Source organism: Netta rufina, assembly GCF_964035555.1.
Source record: "Netta rufina genome assembly, chromosome: 30".
Classification (NCBI taxonomy): domain Eukaryota; kingdom Metazoa; phylum Chordata; class Aves; order Anseriformes; family Anatidae; genus Netta; species Netta rufina.
The window spans coordinates 1728455-1747207 of record NC_140154.1 but is presented as its reverse complement, the minus strand read 5'-3'; the positions used below and the strand labels follow the sequence as shown (position 1 = coordinate 1747207).

Genomic DNA, 18753 nt, shown 5'->3' with positions numbered 1-18753 from the left:
GGGCACCTCTTGGGGACCCTGGCTGCAGCCTGGGGACCCTCGGGTGCCTCTTGGGGACCCTGGGGCACCCCTGGGGACTCCGGGAGGTCTTTTGGGGACCCTGAGGTGCCTTTTGGGCACCCTGGGGCACCTCCTGTGGACATCCAGGTGCCACCCAAGCTCCCTGGGAACACCGGGGGCCATCCCACGTCCCACCGAGCGGGACGAGGGTCCAGGAGGGGACACGGGGACACCGAGCGCCACCGGGGTTTTTGGGATTTGGGAGGTGGGGGGGGGGGATTTCCCCGCTTCCCCGCGCCAGGCTGGCACCCCCCTCGCTGCGCCGCCGCCTCGCTGCTTGGGGAGCCTTCATCCTCCTCCTCCTCCTCCTCCAGCAAGACGTGTGTGGGGAGGGTGGGGGGGGGATAAGGGGGCGCACGTGGTGCCCACAAATCATTTCGGAGGGAGGCACATTTGGGGGGGGGGGGGATCCCCGTGCCACCACGGCGCAGGGGGGTGATGCCGTGCCCTCTCCCACCCCAAAACCTCCTCCCTCGCCCTCCTCCCCAACCCCTTACCCCCCCCCCCCCCCCCCAAATTTCCTCCCCATCCTCCTCGGCCCGCCGCAGCGGAGGCCGGCGGCGGCTGCGTGCAGGACGGGCAGAGCTACAGCGACAAGGACGTGTGGAAGCCGGAGCCCTGCCGCATCTGCGTCTGCGACACCGGCACCGTGCTGTGCGACGAGATCATCTGCGAGGAGCTGCGGGACTGCCCCAGCCCCGAGATCCCCTTCGGAGAGTGCTGCCCCATCTGCCCCGCCGAGCCCCCCGCCGCCACCGCCCGTAATTTATTTATTCCGACCCCTTCGCCCGATCAAATAAATAAATTACCCCGGCGCCACGCCGGCAGCACCCCCCCCCCCGACACCCCACAGACCCCACACAACCCCCCCACCCCACCATGGGGACGTGCGGTGGGGAAAAGGCAACTGGGGCCCGGCCCCTCCGAGACGCCCCCCGGGTGGAAAAAGGCCCGATCCGGGAAAAAATGACCCCTCTGGGGCCTTTATTAGCACCTTTGGGGCATTTATTTGTCCCTTTTTGGCCTTTATTTGCCCCTTTCGGCTCTTTATTTGCCCCTTTTTGGCCATTACTTGCCACTTTTTAGCCCTTTATTTGCCCCCTTTTAGGCCTTTATTTGCCCCTTTTGGCCCTTTATTTGCCATTTTTTGGTCTTAATTTGCCCCTTTTAGCCCTTTATTTGCCCCTTTTTAGCCCTTTATTTGCCACTTCTGGGCCTTCATTTGCCCCCTTTTGGCCCTTTTTGTCCATTTTGCCCCTATTTGTCCATTTTCGGCCCTTATTTGCCCCTTTTGGTTCTTTTTCTTGCCCTTTTTGGGCCTTTTTTCCCCCCGTTTTTTGTCTTTTTTGCCCCCCTTACGCCTTTCTCTCCCCTTTTGCCTTTCCTCCCTCTTCACCATTTTTGCCCCCTTTCAGCCCTTTTTCCGCCTTTTAGCCTCTTCTTTGCCCCATTTTACCTTTTTTTTTGCCCACTTTTTGCCCCCCTTTTTCCCTCTTTTCTCCCCCTTTTCCCTCTTTTTTCCCCTTTTTCCCTCTTTTGCCCTCTTTTTTCCCCGTTTTCGCCTGTTTGCCCCTCTGCATCCTTCTTTAGCCATTTTCATCCTACTTTGCCCCTCTTTGCCCTTTTTTCCCCTTTTTTACCTCTTTTTACCTCTTTTTTCTTAATATGCGCTTTTTTCCTTTTTGTCCTTTTTTGGCCCTTTTTGCACCTGTTTCGCCTCTTTTTTTCACCATTTTATGCCTTTTTTTCCCCTTCTTCCCTCTTTTTGGCCCCATTTTTGGCACCTTCCCCCCTCCCTTTGGCCCTTTTTCGCCCCTTTTTGCCCATTTTCCACCTGGGCTTTTTGCTAAGCCCCACTCCAAGCGTGTCCCGAGGGGAGGTCGCGGCCCCTGACCCCGGGGCTGGGATTTGGGATTTTTTTTTTTTTCCCTTGTTTAATTTGGGTTTGGCCGCAACCTCAACCCGGGGGGGGGGTGGAACAAAATGAAACAAAAATGCCGATATTGTGGCTGCCCCAAATCACCGATTATTCACCCCAAACCACCACATTTCCACCCTGGGTCCTGCGGAAGGCCGATGGCCCCGTATCCCTGAGCACCCCCAAGCCCCGCTGCTGCCCCCCCCCCCCAGCACCCCAAAAACCCCAAAGTTGCCTTTTTTAACCCTTTCCTGCCCCCCCATCATTGGGGGGGGTGAAGGGTTGAGTGCCCCCCACTCCCCAAATCGCGTGGCCCCGCTTCCGCGTGCTTCGCCGCCCTGCTTTGGGGGAGCCCCCCCCCCAATTCCAGTGCCCCCCAGTTTGGCCACGCAGCCCCCCCCAGCATCACACGCCCCCCCCCAGCTGCAGATGGATTCACTCACCCCCCCTCCCCCAAAAAAACCCTCCCTGCTCTAATTTCTCTTTATTTTTTTTTGCCTTTCCAACAGGACAACCTGGCCCCAAGGTGAGGCTGGTTCCCCCCCCCGCCCGATACTTCCAGCATAATCCCAATTTCCAAGGATTTTCACCCAAAATGAGTTGGGGGGGGGGGGGGGAGAAAGGAGGGAGGGCATCCACATGGGGCTCCAGTTTTGCCACCTCCTGGGGGGCTTCATCACCTCCTGGGGGGGGTCCATGACAATGTGGGGAGGGGGACAGAGATTTTTTTTGGGGGGGGGCTCAATGGGTTCTTCCACCCCCCCAATCTCACCCCCTGCTTTGCCTTGCAGGGACAGAAAGGTGAACCCGGCGATATCAAAGATGTAAGTGCTGGCGGTTTCGGGGGGAAATCCCCCAAAATGGGGGGGGCTCTGTCATTGTGGGGGGGGGATTTGGGGTCCCCATGTGCTCCTCTCTCACCCCACCCTTTTATTTCTCTCGCCCCCCCCCCCCACAGGTTGTAGGACCCCGAGGGCCTCCGGGACCGCAGGTGGGAACGCGTTGGGCGCATTGCTGGAATATTTGTGGGAGGGGGGGCAGGAATTTGGGGAGGGGGGGGAGCACATTTTGTGTGTGTGGGGGGGTGCACGGGGACAAACTGACCCCCCCCCACCTCCACAGGGCCCGGCAGGCGAGCAGGGACAGCGAGGGGACCGCGGCGAGAAAGGGGAGAAGGTGAGCGCACCCCCAAAATATGGGGGGGGGGAATAAAAAAATCCCCCCCCCACCTGCACCCATGGGTGCTGCAGAGAAGCTCCGTGCACTTTTTGGGGTACCAAGGGGCTTTTTATGTGTGTCCCCCCCCTTCAGGGTGCTCCTGGCCCCCGCGGCAGGGATGGAGAACCTGGGACCCCCGGCAACCCCGGCCCCCCCGGCCCCCCCGGACCTCCCGGCCCCCCTGGACTCGGTGGGGTGAGTATGTGGAGGCTAGGGATTTTGGGGTGAAAAGGGCTGTTTTGGGGGCAGGCAGCGTTGCTCAGCCCCCCCCCAATTTTACAGAACTTCGCGGCTCAGATGGCGGGCGGCTTCGACGAGAAGGCTGGCGGCGCGCAGATGGGCGTCATGCAGGGACCCATGGTAAGCCCCCCCCCCAAAAAAAAACAGCCCCCCCCCCAAAAAAAAATACAAACCAGACCCCCCCCAATTAAATAAACAAAGTGGGACCCCCCAAAAAATCAACGGACCCCCAAAAACACCTCCCCCCGCACCCCTGGGGGGGTCTCATCCCTGCAGACCCCACTGTGGGACCACCCTTTTTTTTTCGTTTTTTTTTTTTGGGGGGGGGCACCCCCTGCTTTATCAGGCAGGGAGGGGGTGATGGTGGTCGCCCCCCCCCCCAATGACACCGGTGTTCGTTGTCTCTCCCCACAGGGACCTATGGGACCCCGCGGCCCCCCCGGCCCCACCGGCGCTCCCGTAAGTACCCCCCCCCCCCCCCCCCCAAAAAATGTCTGGGGAGGGGTGGGGGCTCTGGGTGGCTGCTCCACCGCCCCCCCCCCTCCTGATGCCACCCCCTCTGTTGCCCCCCCCCCCCAGGGTCCCCAAGGATTTCAAGGCAACCCCGGCGAGCCTGGCGAACCCGGCGCTGCTGTGAGTGTCCCCCCCCCGCACCCCTTTGTCCCCCGCTTTGGGGACGTGCCAGCCCCCCCCCCAAAAAAAAAGCCCCCCCCCCGCTCACCCCCTCCTCTCTGCCTCTTTTAGGGTCCGATGGGTCCCCGGGGACCTCCGGGACCTCCTGGGAAACCCGGTGACGACGTGAGTGTCCCCCCCCCCTGCTGGCAGTGCTGAGCTGAGCACGGGCAGCTCGGTGCACCAGTGCCCCCCCCTTTGTGCCCCCCCCCTTGTGCCAAACTTTTTATTTTTAATTTTTTTTTAATTAATCTCGCAGGGCGAGACAGGCAAACCCGGCAAATCCGGCGAACGTGGCCCCCCCGGCCCCCAGGTGAGGCAGCACCGGGATGGATCCGGGCTCAGTGCCCCCCCCTTTGTTTTTTTTATGCCCCCCCCTTTTTTTTTTATGCCCCCCCTTTATCTTTTTTATCCCCCCCCCTTTTTTTTTTTTAATGCCCCCAACCCTCCTCCTCCCCACAGGGTGCTCGCGGCTTCCCGGGGACCCCCGGTCTGCCCGGAGTGAAAGGACACCGGGTGAGTGCCCCCCCCCAAAAAAAAATAGCACCCTGAGTGCCCCTCTTTTGGGTGACCCCCCCTCAACCTTCTTGCCCCCCCCCCATCTCCCCCCCCCCCCCAGGGTTACCCTGGCTTGGACGGTGCCAAAGGCGAGGCAGGAGCCCCCGGAGCCAAGGTGAGCGCGACCCCCACGGCCTCGGGGTGTGCCCCCCCCCCATTTTTTTTGCCCCCCCCCAGCTCATTTTCTTCTCCCCCCCCCCCACAGGGCGAATCCGGCTCCCCCGGCGAGAACGGCTCCCCCGGCCCCATGGTGAGCATCAGGGCTGGGACACGGGGAAACTGAGGCATGGGGGAGGTGGGGAGGGTGGAGGGGGGGCTGTTTGTGTGCCCCCCCCCCCAATAAACCCAACCTGACGCCGTGTGCCCCCCCCCAGGGTCCCCGCGGGCTGCCAGGAGAGCGAGGACGTCCCGGCCCCTCCGGTGCTGCGGTGAGTGCGAGACCCCCCCGGTGACCCCCCCACACCGGTGACCCCCCCCAATGGGGCAGGGGCTGCAGGGGGGGGCATGGGGTGCCCTGAACCCCCCCCCGTGACCCCCCCGTTGCCGTCTCCCCCCAGGGCGCTCGCGGCAACGATGGTCTCCCCGGCCCCGCCGGCCCCCCCGTAAGTACAAGGCTTTTTGCCCCCCCCACTGGACCCCAAATCCCTTTGGGGTCCCTTGGGTGCCCCCCCCCAATAGGGGCAGCCCCCCCCACACTTTTCTTCCCCCCCCCCCCAGGGACCCGTTGGCCCGGCCGGAGCCCCCGGCTTCCCCGGCGCCCCCGGCTCGAAGGTAAGGGCTGAGCGCAGGGGGGGGTGCGGGGAGGGAAGGGGAGGGGGAAACTGAGGCACGGCCGCCCCAAATCCCCCCCCCTCACCTCCGTGTCCCCCCCCCCCCGTGTCCTGTCCCCCCCCCCACGCAGGGTGAAGCAGGTCCCACCGGCGCACGAGGTCCCGAGGGTGCCCAAGGTCCCCGCGGCGAATCCGGCACCCCCGGCTCCCCCGGCCCCGCCGGCGCCCCCGTAAGTGCCCCCAGGGGATTTTTGGGGACTTTGCCCCCCCCCACCCCCCCCCTCCTTGGTGGCTTGACTCCCCTGTGCCCCTGTGTGCCCCCCACCCGCAGCCTGGGAGCTGTGGGGTTGGGGGCACACACGGGGGGGTGGGGGGGGCTCTGTTGGAGGTGGGGAAACTGAGGCACGGGGGGCGCTGACTGCTCCGTCCCGTAGGGCAACCCCGGCACCGACGGCATCCCCGGAGCCAAGGGCTCGGCGGTGAGTGGGGGACGGGGATGGGGATGGGGACGGGGGACACGTGGGGATGTTGGGGTCATCGGGATGAGGGGGACGGGGGTGTGTGGGAGGGGGTTGGGGGGTGATGGGAGGGGTTGGGGGGTGATGGGGAGATGATGGGGGGCGTTGGGGGGGGTGTGGAGGTGTATGTGGGGACATTGGGGGGTGTGGGGACATTGGGGGGCGTGGGGACATTAGGGGGCGTGGGGACACTGGGAGATATGGGGACACTGGGGGGTGTGGGGATACTGGGAGATATGGGGATACTGGGAGATATGGGGACACTGGGGGACATGGGGACACTGGGGGGCATGGGGACATTTTGGGATATGGGGACACTGGGGGGTGTGGGGACACTGGGGGACATGGGGATACTGGGAGATACGGGGACACTGGGGGCGTGGGGATACTGGGAGATATGGGGACACTGGGGGGGCATGGGGACACTGGGGGCATGGGGACACTGGGGGGCATGGGGAAACTGGGAGATATGGGGATACTGGGGACGTGGGGACACTGGGGGGTGTGGGGATACTGGGAGATATGGGGACACTGGGGGGCATGGGGACACTGGGGGCATGGGGACACTGGGAGATATGGGGACACTGGGGGGCATGGGGACACTGGGGGATGTGGGGACACTGGGAGATATGGGGACACTGGGGGGACATGGGGACACTGGGAGATATGAGGATACTGGGAACATGGGGACATTGGGGGACATGGGGACACTGGGGGATGTGGGATGGCTGTTGTGGGGTCCTGGGGGGACACGGGGTGGGGGGGACACACGAGATGCTGGGGGCCGCGCTGTCAGACACAGAGGACGCAGGTTCCTGGGGACGTGGGGGCGCACGGGGCCGTGCCGTGTCCCCGTGTCCCCCCCCCCCGTGACGGTCACCGGCTGCCTGCAGGGTGCCCCAGGCATCGCAGGTGCTCCAGGCTTCCCCGGCCCCCGCGGCCCCCCCGGACCCCAAGGTGCCACCGGCCCGCTGGGACCCAAGGGACAGACGGTAAGAGCCCCCCCCGAACCCCCCCAAACCCCCCAAGACGGACCTGGCTGTGGCTCCGCCCACTGCCCAAAATGGCCCCGCCCACTGTCAGATGGTCCCGCCCACTCCGCCCCAGGCTCCTCCCCGTTTTTTAGGATCTGTCCCCATTCTTGGACCCACTTTTGGGTGCTCCCTGACCCCCCCCCAAACACCCTCGGGTCGCCCCCAGGGGACCTGAATGTGGTCCCCAGAGGGGGGGGACGGGGACGGGGATGGGATGGAAATGGGGAGGGGGAGGGAATGGGGTGGGGATGGGATTGGGAATGGGATTGGGGGAGGAAACTGGGATGGAAATGGGGAGGGGGTGGGAATGGGGTGGGGATGGGGTGGGAATGGGATTGGGAATGGGATGGGGTTGGAAACTGGGATGGAAATGGGGGGGGCAGGAATGGGGTGGGGATGGGATGGAAATGGGGTGGGAATGGGATTGGGAATGGGATTGGGGATGGAAGCCGGGATGGAAATGGGGAGGGGGTGGGAATGGGATGGGGATGGGGGTGGGTACAGGGGCAAGGTAAGAAGATGAGCGTGGGGGGGAGGAAAAGGATGGGGACAGGGATGACAATGGGGACAGGCACAGGGATGAGGACGAGGGGTTGAGGTTGGGGTCAGGAATGAGGAATGGGGACAGGAAATGGGGACAGGGATGGGGTGGGGGACAGGGATGAAGATGGGGACAGGAAAGGGGATGGGGACAGGGCTGGGGATGGGGACAGGGCTCAGGACATGGGGACAGGGACAGGGGACACCGAGTAGGGTGGGGACAGGAATAGGGACGGAGGCAGGGGTGCAGGTGGGGATGGGGTGGGGGACAGATGGGGTGGGGACAAAGGTGGAGAGGGGGTGAGGATGGGGACAGGGACGGGGAAGGGGACAGGAGAGGGGATGGGGACAGGGATGGGGACAGGAATGGGGACAGGAAATGGGATGGGGACAGGGATGCAGATGAAGGTGGGGACAGGGCTGGGGACAGGGATGCAGATTGGGATGGGAATGGGGTCAGGGATGGGGGGGGGACAGGGATCGAGATGGGGACGCAGATAGGGACAGGGACCCATATAGGGACAGGGCCGGGGACAGAAAAGGGGCCGAGGACAGGGCCGAGGACAGGGATGGGGACAGGAACCCCGACGGGAACAGCACCGAGCCCCCCGTCGCCCCCCCCCCTCTCTCTCCCCAGGGCGAACCCGGCATCGCGGGCTTCAAAGGCGAGCAAGGACCCAAGGGCGAGACGGTGAGTTTTGGGGACGGGGGGGGGACACACAAACACACACACACAAATCCAGCCCCCACCCCACTGGAGACCCCGCTGCGGCGAGCCACCCGGCTCGGCTAACGAACCTCTTCCCCTAACGAGGCCCCTCGAGGGGCAGCGTCCCCCCCCCCCTTCCCCCCTTCTCCCATAAAGGGGGGGGGGGAACAATAGGGGCTGTGTTACCGCGCCGTGCCCCCCCCTCGTCCCCGGGGGCCGGGGACATTCCCCCGTCGCTTCATTAAGCAGCCTCAATGCGCGGGGCCGGATCCCTGCCGGGGGGCCGCCGAGCCCCGGCGCCGTCGTGACACGCGGGTCGGGTGTTTGGGGAATTGGGGGGGGGTCTACGGGTTGTCCCCCCCAGCCCTTTTCCCATCCCAAATCGCTGCTTTTTTTTGACCCGTTTTGCTCCTCTTCCTCAGGGCCCCGCAGGACCCCAAGGTGCCCCCGGGCCGGCTGGGGAGGAAGGCAAAAGAGGAGCCCGTGGGGAACCCGGTGCTGCCGGCCCCGTGGGCCCCCCCGGAGAAAGGGTGCGTGGCCCCCACCCCTCAGCGAGATGCTGCCCCCCCCAACCCCAAAAAAAACCCTCATCTTACCTTTGTTCCTCTCCTTTTTCCATAGGGTGCTCCCGGCAACCGCGGCTTCCCCGGGCAAGACGGGCTGGCTGGACCCAAGGTGGGACGTCGGGGTTATGGGGTGGGGGGGGTCCTGGGGGTGTTGCCCACCCCCTGAGCCCCCAAACCTCACCCCTGTGGTCCCCCCCCCCCCAACCCTACACAGGGTGCTCCGGGTGAACGCGGCCCCGCTGGCCTCGCCGGTCCCAAGGGTGCCACCGGTGACCCCGGGCGTCCCGGAGAGCCCGGGCTGCCTGGAGCAAGGGTAAGAGCTTGGGGGGGGGGGGGCACATCCTGAACCCCCCCTGGGGTGGGGGCGGCTGGGGGGGAGGGAAAGGGCTGGGGCTGCTCCTGGTGGATGGGGGGGACGCGGATGGGGCAGGGGGATGGAGGGGATGGGGGGGGGCTGCAAGGAGGCTCCTGGGGGCGGGGGGGGGGTCAGGAGCTTTTGGGGTTGGTTAAAGGGAATTTGGGGTTGGTTAAGGGGCATTTGGGGTTGGATAAGGGTCATTTGGGGTTGGTTACAGGGCATTTGGGGTTGGTTACAGGGCATTTGGGGTTGGTTAAGGGGCATTTGGGTTGGTTAAGGGGCACTTGGGGTTGGTTCAAGGGAATTTGGGGTTTGTTAAGGGGCACTTGGGGTTGGTTAAGGGGCATTTGGGTTGGGTAAAGGGCATTTGGGTGAGCTAAAGTGCATTTTGGGTTGGTCAAAGTCCGTTTGTGCTGATGAAGGGGCGTTTGGGGTTGGTTAAGAAACATTTGGGGATGTTTCAGGAGCTTTTGGGTTGGCTAAAGAGTATTTGGGGTTGGTTGAAGTGCCTTTGGGGTTGGTTCACGGGAGCACTTGGGGTTATCCAAGACGCTCTTGGGCATTAAGGTGCTCAGTGGGGTTGGTTCAGCTCCTGTTGGGATGCCCTTTGGTGTTAGCTGAGATGCTTTTGGGGTTGGTTAAAGTGCTCTTTGGGGTTGGTTGAGGTGCTCTTTGGGGTTGGTTAAGGTGCCCTTTGGGGCTGGTTAAGGTGCACCTCGGGGCTAGTTAAGGTGCATTTGGGGTTAAGGTGCTCTTTGGGGTGAGGTTGGGTGCATTTGGGATTAGTCACGGGGCTCTTTGGGCTCCTGGGCTCTTTGGGGTTTGCCACGACGCTCCTTGGGGCTACCTAAAACACTCGGGGCTTAGCCGGGAAGCATTTGGGGTCACCAAAGCTGCCCTTTGGGGGGGGTCCGCAGCCCCCTGTGCCCCCCAGGTGAGCCCCATCCCCATCCCAACAGCCTTCCCCACTGTGTCCGGGTGGGATGGGGTTCTCGGTGTCCCCCCCCTGCCCGGGCACCACCCGCTGCAGCCCCCCCAATTTTGCTTCCCCAGGGTCTCACCGGCCGCCCCGGCGATGCTGGACCTCAAGGCAAAGTCGGCCCCACCGTAAGTGATGCTCCACGGGGCGGGGGTCTCGAGGTTTAGGGGGGGGGGATGCCGTGACCCCACACTGATGTCCCCCCCTCCCCACAGGGCTCTCCCGGCGAGGATGGCCGCCCCGGCCCCCCCGGCCCTCAGGGTGCCCGTGGGCAGCCCGGCGTGATGGGTTTCCCCGGTCCCAAAGGCGCTAACGTAAGTTTTGGGGCATTTTCTGGTGTTTTCTGCCCCAAAAAAATGGGGTTGTGAAGACCAAGGCCCCCCCCCGTCACCGCCACCCCTCTCCTCCCTTTAGGGTGAGCCTGGAAAAGCCGGCGAAAAAGGGCTGCCCGGTGCCCCGGGGCTGCGGGTGAGTTGGTTTTGCTGCCCCCCCCCCCTCCCCAAAACCTCTCCTGGGGGCTTCTTCAGCTGAAACAGCCCCCGGGGGGGGAAACTGAGGCACGGGACGGAGCTGAGCTTGTGTGTGGGGGGGTCTCCTCCACAGGGTCTTCCTGGCAAGGATGGTGAGACAGGAGCTGCCGGCCCCCCCGGACCTGCCGTGAGTGTCACCAGCGTCTTATTTTGGGGACAAAACCTGCCTGAAACACGGGGCTGGGGGTCGTGGCCCCCCCCCTTCCCCAGATCTGGGCACCCCCCCCCACATGCTGGGGATCTGGGGTGGGTGAGACCCCCGGGGTCAGGGTGTAGGGATTTTGCCCCACGCCTCGCTGTGATTTCGGTTTTCCCCCAAATTTTGGGGTGGGCGAAGGGCTGCGAAGCCCCCCCATGTCTGAATCCCTGGGGGGGTTTCGGGGCCGTCACCGCCCTCCTTCCCTAGGGTCCCGCTGGCGAGAGAGGAGAGCAAGGAGCCCCCGGTCCCTCCGGCTTCCAGGTGAGTGGGGGGCACACGGGGGGGGGTCAGGGTGCTGGAGTGGGGGTGATGCTCGTGGACACCCCCTAACCCCACTTCTTGCCCCCCCAGGGGCTGCCCGGCCCACCAGGTCCCCCCGGAGAGAGCGGCAAACCCGGAGACCAGGTGAGACCCCCTCCCTCCTTCCCTCCTCCCCATCGCCCCCCCGGCTGCGCATGGGGGCTCAGCACCCCCGGACCCCCCCGGTGCTGACCCCCGGCTCTTCCCCCATCCCCGCAGGGCGTTCCCGGAGAAGCCGGTGCCCCCGGTCTCGTCGGTCCCAGAGTAAGTATCGCTCCTGGATTGGGTTCGGGACCCCTCTCTCTGTCCCATGGGGGGGTCTGGGGGGGGTACGGGCAGAATCCGTCCTCCCCCACCCAATGCTCCTCCAGTCCCGGTGGCTCAGCCTCCATCGCAGCGCATCCCCAGTCCTCCCAGTACACCCCAGTCCCCTCCAGGACGGATGCTCTGCCCTCTGACGTCCTTACCGAGGACCCCACGACCCCCACCACCGCCTTTTTCTAACGCTGTCCCCCCCCCACGCCAGGGCGAACGCGGCTTCCCCGGTGAGCGCGGCTCCCCCGGCGCACAAGGGCTGCAGGGTCCCCGCGGGCTCCCCGGCACGCCAGGCACCGACGGACCCAAGGTGGGTGACGAGGGGACCCGCTGGGAGGGGGCTCGGTGCCCCCCCAGCGGATCCGTGCCGCCGTGAGCACCCCAATGACCCCAAATCTGCTCCCACTGTAGGGTGCAACCGGCCCGGCCGGCCCCAACGGCGCCCAAGGACCCCCAGGGCTGCAGGGAATGCCCGGAGAGAGAGGAGCAGCTGGCATCGCCGGCCCCAAGGGTGACCGGGTAGGTGACACGTCCCGTGGGTGACCCCAGGGGGTCCCCGGGGGTGTCCCCAAGGGTGTCGGGGCTCGGAGTGGCTCATGGCACCTCCGTCTCGCCCTGCAGGGAGACGTCGGCGAGAAGGGTCCCGAGGGAGCTCCAGGGAAGGACGGCGCACGCGTAAGTGGGACAGGGACACGGTGAAAGCGGCCACCCAAGGGTGCTGGTGGGGGCCACATCCTCATTTTTCTCTCTCCTGTAGGGTCTGACCGGTCCCATCGGCCCCCCCGGCCCCGCTGGCCCCAACGGCGAGAAGGTGAGAGCCCGGCCAGCCCCACGGCTGCACCGAGACGCCCCCACGGTGCTCCCTGGGGAGATGCCACCAACGCCCCCACCTCTCCATCCTCTCTTTTCCAGGGTGAATCCGGCCCCCCCGGTCCATCTGGCGCTGCCGGTGCCCGCGGTGCCCCCGTAAGTGCGACACCCACAGCCCCCAGGGGTGCTGGCGGTGACACCGCTGGCCGCACTCCCCCCGTCCCCACCGTTAACCCTGGCATCTGTCCCCAATAGGGCGAGCGTGGCGAGCCTGGTGCCCCCGGTCCTGCTGGATTTGCTGGCCCCCCGGTGAGTATTTAGCCCTGTCCCCCCCCCAGCACACATCCACCATCCTCTCCCTGCTCACGGCGGCCGCTTTTCCCCCCCCCCTCGGTGCAGGGCGCCGATGGACAACCCGGTGCCAAAGGCGAGCAAGGAGAGCCCGGGCAGAAGGGTGACGCCGGCGCTCCCGGTCCCCAAGGTCCCTCGGGCGCACCCGGCCCCCAGGTGGGTACAGCCCCCAAATGGGGGCAGACCCCGCACCACGAAATTTGGGGCAGACCCCACGCCACAAAATTTGGGGCATGGCCTCGACACGGCCCCGCTGCGGGCATCGCAGCCCCCCCAGGAGCGTTTCCAACCCTCTTTTCTCTCCTCCCCAGGGTCCCACTGGTGTAACTGGTCCCAAAGGAGCCCGCGGTGCTCAGGGTCCCCCCGTGAGTATCGGGGGGGTGGGCAGGGGGCTGGGGAAGGGGCAGCCCCGGGATGTCACATCTCAGCCACCTTTCTCCTCTCCTTCCCCAGGGAGCCACCGGATTCCCCGGAGCCGCCGGCCGCGTGGGACCACCCGGCCCTAATGTGAGTCGGGGGGTGTCTGGGGTCGCCCCCACCCAGGGTTCGGGTGCCTCCTGCCCCCTGCCAGGCGGAGGGGACGGCACATCCCCGCGGGGGCTCTGGGACTCCAGGCTGCTTGTGGCCATTCCTCAGCCCCTAAAAAGGGATTTTCTCAGGGTTTTGAGGCTCGGGAGCAGAGCCAGACCCCGAGCAGCACCGGGATGTGGGCGATGAAGGTGGAGAAGCCTCCTCTGTTTGCACCAACCTTGTTTTCCTCCCCCGCAGGGTAACCCAGGCCCCCCCGGCCCCCCTGGCTCTGCTGGCAAGGACGGTCCCAAGGGTGCTCGTGGCGACGCCGGTCCCCCGGGCCGTGCCGGCGACCCCGGGCTCCAAGGCCCTGCTGGCCCCCCTGGCGAGAAAGGCGAACCTGGAGAGGACGGCCCTGCGGTGAGCTTTTTGGAGGGGGGGGGACACCTCTCTCCGTGCTCCCCCGGCTGCGTGGTGCCATCCCACAGGGTCTGAGCCCCCCCCCTGCCTCCCCGCAGGGTCCCGACGGTCCCCCCGGTCCCCAAGGTTTGGCAGGACAGCGCGGCATCGTCGGTCTGCCCGGACAGCGCGGCGAGAGAGGCTTCCCCGGGCTGCCAGGGCCATCGGTGAGTCAAATTTGGGGGCTGTGAACCCTCACTGGGGGGTGAAACGTGGGGGCTGCAGCACCCCGGGCACATCTCGGGGCCTCCAGCCCCCTCGGTGCTGCCCGAGCACCCTGGGGTCTCTGTGTCCGGGTGCTGGGTGGGGTTGTGCAGGGCCGGCTTCTCCCCACCAGGAGCCGCTGGTGCAAGCCCTGAAGAAGGGACAGGGAAATACCGGGGGCTGGGTGGATGCAGTGGGGTCTGGGAGCCTCAAAATAAACCCATCGGTGGGTGAAGGCTGTGCTGGGGTCTCTCCCGTTCACACGCTTTTTTCCCCTTGTTTAGGGCGAACCCGGAAAGCAAGGAGCACCCGGCTCTGCGGGCGACCGAGGTCCCCCCGGCCCCGTGGGTCCCCCCGGTCTCACAGGACCTGCTGGCGAGCCTGGGCGCGAGGTAGGCGAACCCCTCCTTGGGGAAAAAAAATAGGGAAGCTGATCGGTGCCTCCAGCTACAGCTGCACCGGGCATCGCTGAGCATCCCAGGCATAACTCAGCTCTCGGGCACCTTTCCACCAGCATTTTTTTGCCTCGAAAGGCGACTTGGTGCTCATCCCTGGGTGCTAATTTCTCCTCTTCTCCTCCCAGGGCAACCCCGGTGCTGACGGCCCCCCAGGCAGAGACGGCGCAGCTGGCGTGAAGGTGAGTTTGCTGCGGGCTCCCGCCTTGGTGCTTGCTCTCCGTGCCCCAAAAAGCCCCAAGTTTGGCACGGATCTGAGCCCAAAAAGCCCAAGTTTGGCACGGATCTGAGCACCCCGCTGTCTGCACGCAGGGCGATCGCGGCGAGACCGGCCCCGTGGGTGCCCCCGGCGCTCCCGGTGCCCCCGGCGCTCCCGGCCCCGTTGGTCCCACCGGCAAACAAGGAGACAGAGGCGAGACGGTGAGTGCCAGGGCTCGTTGGGTTTAAGGTCTCGATATGGGAACCGGCAGCCACCCCGTGCACAGATTAAGCACGCAAATGACAGCGGCTCCCCGGGAGCAATTAGCTGCTTGGAGTAATTGGGAGAGCCAGGCGGTGCCGTTAGGGGCTGCTGCTAATTCAGCGGTGCCTCGAGAGCTGTTTGCATCTCAGAGCATCTTCCTGAACATCTTCCCGAGGAGCTATCAGTGCCCAGAGCCCCCTCAGAGCAAGCCTGGGGAGCTGTAAGCAGGCAAAATCTGCCGGGGCACCTGCAGGGCTCCTTCCATGCTCCCATGCTCCGGCTGAGCGTATTTAAAGCTGTCGTTAAGCCCCATTAAGACTTTTTTTTTCACTGTCACAGATGCCAGCAGGGCTGGGAACAGGAGTGTGGTGCCTGGGGCTGGTTCAGACGCCCCCCAAACCCCCATAATCCCGGCCCCGAGGCTGTGGGTGTTGCAGGGTGCTGGCACCTCTTGGCACGACCCCTTCCCAGCTCCTTTTGACTCCCTTTTTTCTCCCCGCAGGGTGCACAAGGGCCCATGGGTCCCTCCGGTCCTGCTGGCGCTCGAGGCATGCCGGTGAGTGGTGCTGCGCCTGCTGGCACGTCCCGTGTGTGAAACATGGGGTCCTGGGTGCCTTGGGCAGGGGTCTGCCACCCCGAGCCTGACGCGGCCCCTTCCCCACTCCTAGGGTCCCCAAGGGCCTCGCGGTGACAAAGGTGAGACTGGAGAGGCTGGAGAGAGAGGGCTGAAGGGCCACCGCGGCTTCACCGGACTGCAGGGTCTTCCCGGCCCCCCCGTAAGTTGGTTTTGGGATCTCAGCGCTGAGTCCAGCCGCAGGATGCGGCTCCTTTGGGGGTCTCTGCGGCCACCGAGGGACCCCCGAGCCCACCCGAAGGCTTTGCTGGGGCTGAGCCTGCTGCAGCCGCCCACCCTCGCTTCTTCCACAGGGTCCTTCTGGAGACCAAGGCGCTGCTGGTCCTGCTGGCCCCTCCGGCCCCAGAGTAAGTCCTGACGGTGCCATTTGGGGTGGCGAGAGGCCAAGGAGCTCCCAACGCCCCCCCCGGGCACCTCCAGCCTCGAGCCCCCACCGAGAGCTCATGGCTCCACACCCTTCCCTTTGCTCCTTCACCGACCTGACCCCCCAAATTCGGGGCTCTCTCCTAGGGTCCCCCCGGCCCCGTCGGCCCCTCCGGCAAAGACGGCTCCAACGGCATGCCCGGCCCCATCGGCCCCCCCGGCCCCCGCGGACGGAGCGGCGAACCCGGCCCTGCGGTGAGATCCGGCATCAGGAGGCAGGGTGCGGGGTCCGGCTGGCTGAGCAGCCCCTCACGATGGTTTCTTCTTCTTCCCGTAGGGTCCTCCTGGAAATCCCGGCCCCCCCGGTCCCCCCGGCCCTCCCGGCACCGGTATCGACATGTCAGCTTTCGCCGGCTTGGGTCAGACGGAGAAGGGCCCCGACCCCATCCGCTACATGCGGGCGGACGAGGCCGCCGGCGGGCTGCGGCAGCACGACGTCGAGGTGGACGCCACCCTCAAGTCCCTCAACAACCAGATCGAGAGCATCCGCAGCCCCGAGGGCTCCAAGAAGAACCCGGCCAGGACCTGCCGCGACATCAAGCTCTGCCACCCCGACTGGAAGAGCGGTACGAGGCACCGCTGCCTCCCCTCTCCCTGCTTTCCTCCCCAGCCCCTGGCACCCGAAAGCAGCCTTGGGGTTCCTCGCCCCGACCCCCCCCAGCCCCCTTAGCGAGCCGTTTGTGCCCCCCTTGTGCTGCAGGAGACTACTGGATCGACCCGAACCAGGGCTGCACCCTGGATGCCATCAAGGTTTTCTGCAACATGGAGACGGGCGAGACCTGCGTCTACCCGACCCCCAGCAGCATCCCCAAAAAGAACTGGTGGAGCAGCAAGACCAAAGACAAGAAGCACGTCTGGTTTGCAGAGACCATCAACGGCGGCTTCCACGTAAGTGGGAGCCTTCCTGGGGGGTGAATTCCACGCGGGACGCCCTCCTTGGGGTCGTCTCGGTGGATGTGGTGGGAAGCAGGTGGGTTAGGGCTGTTAGAGGAAGGAGGAGCTGGGTTAGGATGAGCTTGAATGTGTGGAGTCGGGTCAATTTGGCTCTGCAAGTCAAAGTTTTGTTGTTGTTTTCTTTTTTTGGCAAAGATTTTGCAGCCATCTGGGAGCACAAAACTCAGCGGTCCCTTCCCAGGGGTGGCTGGAAATAACCCGCCGTGATGATGCCCGCGGGTTTTGACCTCTCTTTCCTCTTCCTTGCAGTTCAGCTACGGCGATGAGAGCCTTTCCCCCACCACCGCCAGCATCCAGCTGACCTTCCTCCGCCTGCTGTCCACCGAGGGCTCCCAGAACGTCACCTACCACTGCAAGAACAGCATCGCCTACATGGACGAGGAGACGGGCAACCTGAAGAAAGCCCTCCTCATCCAGGGCTCCAACGACGTGGAGATCAGGGCCGAGGGCAACAGCAGGTTCACCTACAGCGTCCTGGAGGACGGCTGCACGGTAAGGCGGAGGGGATGGAGTTGGGGGGCTGCGGTCGGACCCCCGAGGCTGCCCGGTTGTTCGGATGGCCCCGGAGCAGCTGACGGCATCCCTGCTTCTCGTTCCATCCCCAGAAACACACTGGCAAATGGGGCAAGACAGTCATCGAGTACCGGTCGCAGAAGACCTCGCGCCTGCCCATTGTAGATATTGCACCTATGGACATTGGTGGCGCCGAGCAGGAGTTTGGCGTGGATATCGGCCCCGTCTGCTTCTTGTAAAAAGGATTGTTTTATTTGTGTGTTTGTTCGTTGGTTGTTTTGGTTTGTTGGTTTTTTTTTGTTGTTTTTTTTTTAAAAAAAAAGAAATCCAGCCCAATACAGTAAAAGAAAACCAATCCCACCCCAAGGACCCGTCCTTCCCAATCACTCCAACGACTTCTGCACTGAATGGCTGGCACGACCCTCGGTCCTCGCGCTTGGGACCACCGCCTCCCTCCAGCGCCGTCACGGGGCAGACTGCGACATAAAACCACGGGCTTATTTATTTATTGCCTTCCTGGAAGGCCTATTTTTTAGGTCGGGTGGAGGTGGGAATCTAACTGGCATGTACGACGGCCCCTCCCCGCCAAAGGGATCTGGCAAATGCAGGTATCACGAATCCCCCCCGCCCCAGCCCCTTCCCTCCCCCCTGTGTATCACCAGCAGGAGTGCTAATGTATAATACAACACAAATGGTGCTATTCTTGTAAAACAAGTCTGTATTTTTTAACATCAAGTTGATATAAAAAAAAAAAAAAACTTTTGGTGGAAAGTCAAGTGGATGTGCGCGGTGTTTCTTCCTCTCGCCCACGGTGGTGGCTGCGGTCTAACCCCTGCCCTTCCCCTCTTTTGGGGCCATTCAGGGTTTAGGGTCAAATCTCAAACTCTCTGGGTAGAGAATACCTCATATAAAGGGGAAAAAAATAAAATAATGACACAAAACCTTCAAAAAAGGAAGGAAAATGCTTTAAATGATAAATCTCGAAAGCACCAGGCATGAACACAGCAGCTGGGTTTATGGGGTTTGCTCATCCCCCTGCACCCCAAACCAGCACCGGGGTGCCTTGAGGCAAGGGATCTCCCTTCCAGGCCTGGGTTAGGGACACCAGTTGGAGGAAACCAGTAAAACCAGTGGGGAAGGGGAGGCTGAGGCCACGTCCTGTGCAGGTCAGCACAGCTGGAGCAGGGGCTGAGCAGGGAGAGATTTGTGGGTGGACAGAGTCCTGGGAGATGAGTAATTCCATCATTCCCGTCAAAAACCAGGTGCAGGGATTAATTCCTCAGCCCCCTGATGCTCCTTCCCCTCGTCCCCAAGGAATTTATCCCCTTTTGGCCACACAGAAACAATTTAAGGAGAGATTTTTGCAATGCTGATGGTGGAGGCGTTCACAGCCACAGGGCACGCACCCTGACTTGTAAAAGCAGCTCTGCCTTTAAGGCTTCATAAAAAGCTACACATGTAAGTGCTGCTCTTAAGCAGCTTGCTAATTAGAG

The 18753-nt window shown here is 64.1% G+C and overlaps 1 protein-coding gene across 1 annotated transcript in view; it reads left to right on the top strand.

Annotated features, from left to right (window-relative positions):
* Nucleotides 1-17499, top strand: part of COL2A1 (collagen type II alpha 1 chain) — a gene marked incomplete at both ends in the record, with an annotated part of 18211 nt that extends 712 nt beyond the window's left edge. Inside the window, 53 exons of the mRNA XM_084303650.1 lie at nt 609-821; nt 2488-2504; nt 2770-2802; nt 2937-2969; nt 3101-3154; nt 3290-3391; nt 3479-3556; nt 3851-3895; nt 4016-4069; nt 4181-4234; nt 4368-4421; nt 4571-4624; nt 4728-4781; nt 4872-4916; nt 5041-5094; nt 5224-5268; nt 5384-5437; nt 5568-5666; nt 5871-5915; nt 6848-6946; nt 8166-8219; nt 8660-8767; nt 8859-8912; nt 9018-9116; nt 10215-10268; nt 10356-10454; nt 10555-10608; nt 10744-10797; nt 11077-11130; nt 11221-11274; nt 11389-11433; nt 11696-11794; nt 11896-12003; nt 12106-12159; nt 12242-12295; nt 12397-12450; nt 12550-12603; nt 12694-12801; nt 12957-13010; nt 13099-13152; nt 13414-13575; nt 13674-13781; nt 14103-14210; nt 14402-14455; nt 14586-14693; nt 15239-15292; nt 15405-15512; nt 15664-15717; nt 15881-15988; nt 16071-16359; nt 16494-16681; nt 16997-17239; nt 17353-17499. Coding sequence (XP_084159776.1) covers nt 609-821; nt 2488-2504; nt 2770-2802; nt 2937-2969; nt 3101-3154; nt 3290-3391; nt 3479-3556; nt 3851-3895; nt 4016-4069; nt 4181-4234; nt 4368-4421; nt 4571-4624; nt 4728-4781; nt 4872-4916; nt 5041-5094; nt 5224-5268; nt 5384-5437; nt 5568-5666; nt 5871-5915; nt 6848-6946; nt 8166-8219; nt 8660-8767; nt 8859-8912; nt 9018-9116; nt 10215-10268; nt 10356-10454; nt 10555-10608; nt 10744-10797; nt 11077-11130; nt 11221-11274; nt 11389-11433; nt 11696-11794; nt 11896-12003; nt 12106-12159; nt 12242-12295; nt 12397-12450; nt 12550-12603; nt 12694-12801; nt 12957-13010; nt 13099-13152; nt 13414-13575; nt 13674-13781; nt 14103-14210; nt 14402-14455; nt 14586-14693; nt 15239-15292; nt 15405-15512; nt 15664-15717; nt 15881-15988; nt 16071-16359; nt 16494-16681; nt 16997-17239; nt 17353-17499 — 4385 coding nt within the window. The remainder of the gene's footprint in view (nt 1-608; nt 822-2487; nt 2505-2769; nt 2803-2936; nt 2970-3100; nt 3155-3289; nt 3392-3478; nt 3557-3850; nt 3896-4015; nt 4070-4180; nt 4235-4367; nt 4422-4570; nt 4625-4727; nt 4782-4871; nt 4917-5040; nt 5095-5223; nt 5269-5383; nt 5438-5567; nt 5667-5870; nt 5916-6847; nt 6947-8165; nt 8220-8659; nt 8768-8858; nt 8913-9017; nt 9117-10214; nt 10269-10355; nt 10455-10554; nt 10609-10743; nt 10798-11076; nt 11131-11220; nt 11275-11388; nt 11434-11695; nt 11795-11895; nt 12004-12105; nt 12160-12241; nt 12296-12396; nt 12451-12549; nt 12604-12693; nt 12802-12956; nt 13011-13098; nt 13153-13413; nt 13576-13673; nt 13782-14102; nt 14211-14401; nt 14456-14585; nt 14694-15238; nt 15293-15404; nt 15513-15663; nt 15718-15880; nt 15989-16070; nt 16360-16493; nt 16682-16996; nt 17240-17352) is intronic.
* Nucleotides 17500-18753: the final 1254 nt, after the last annotated feature.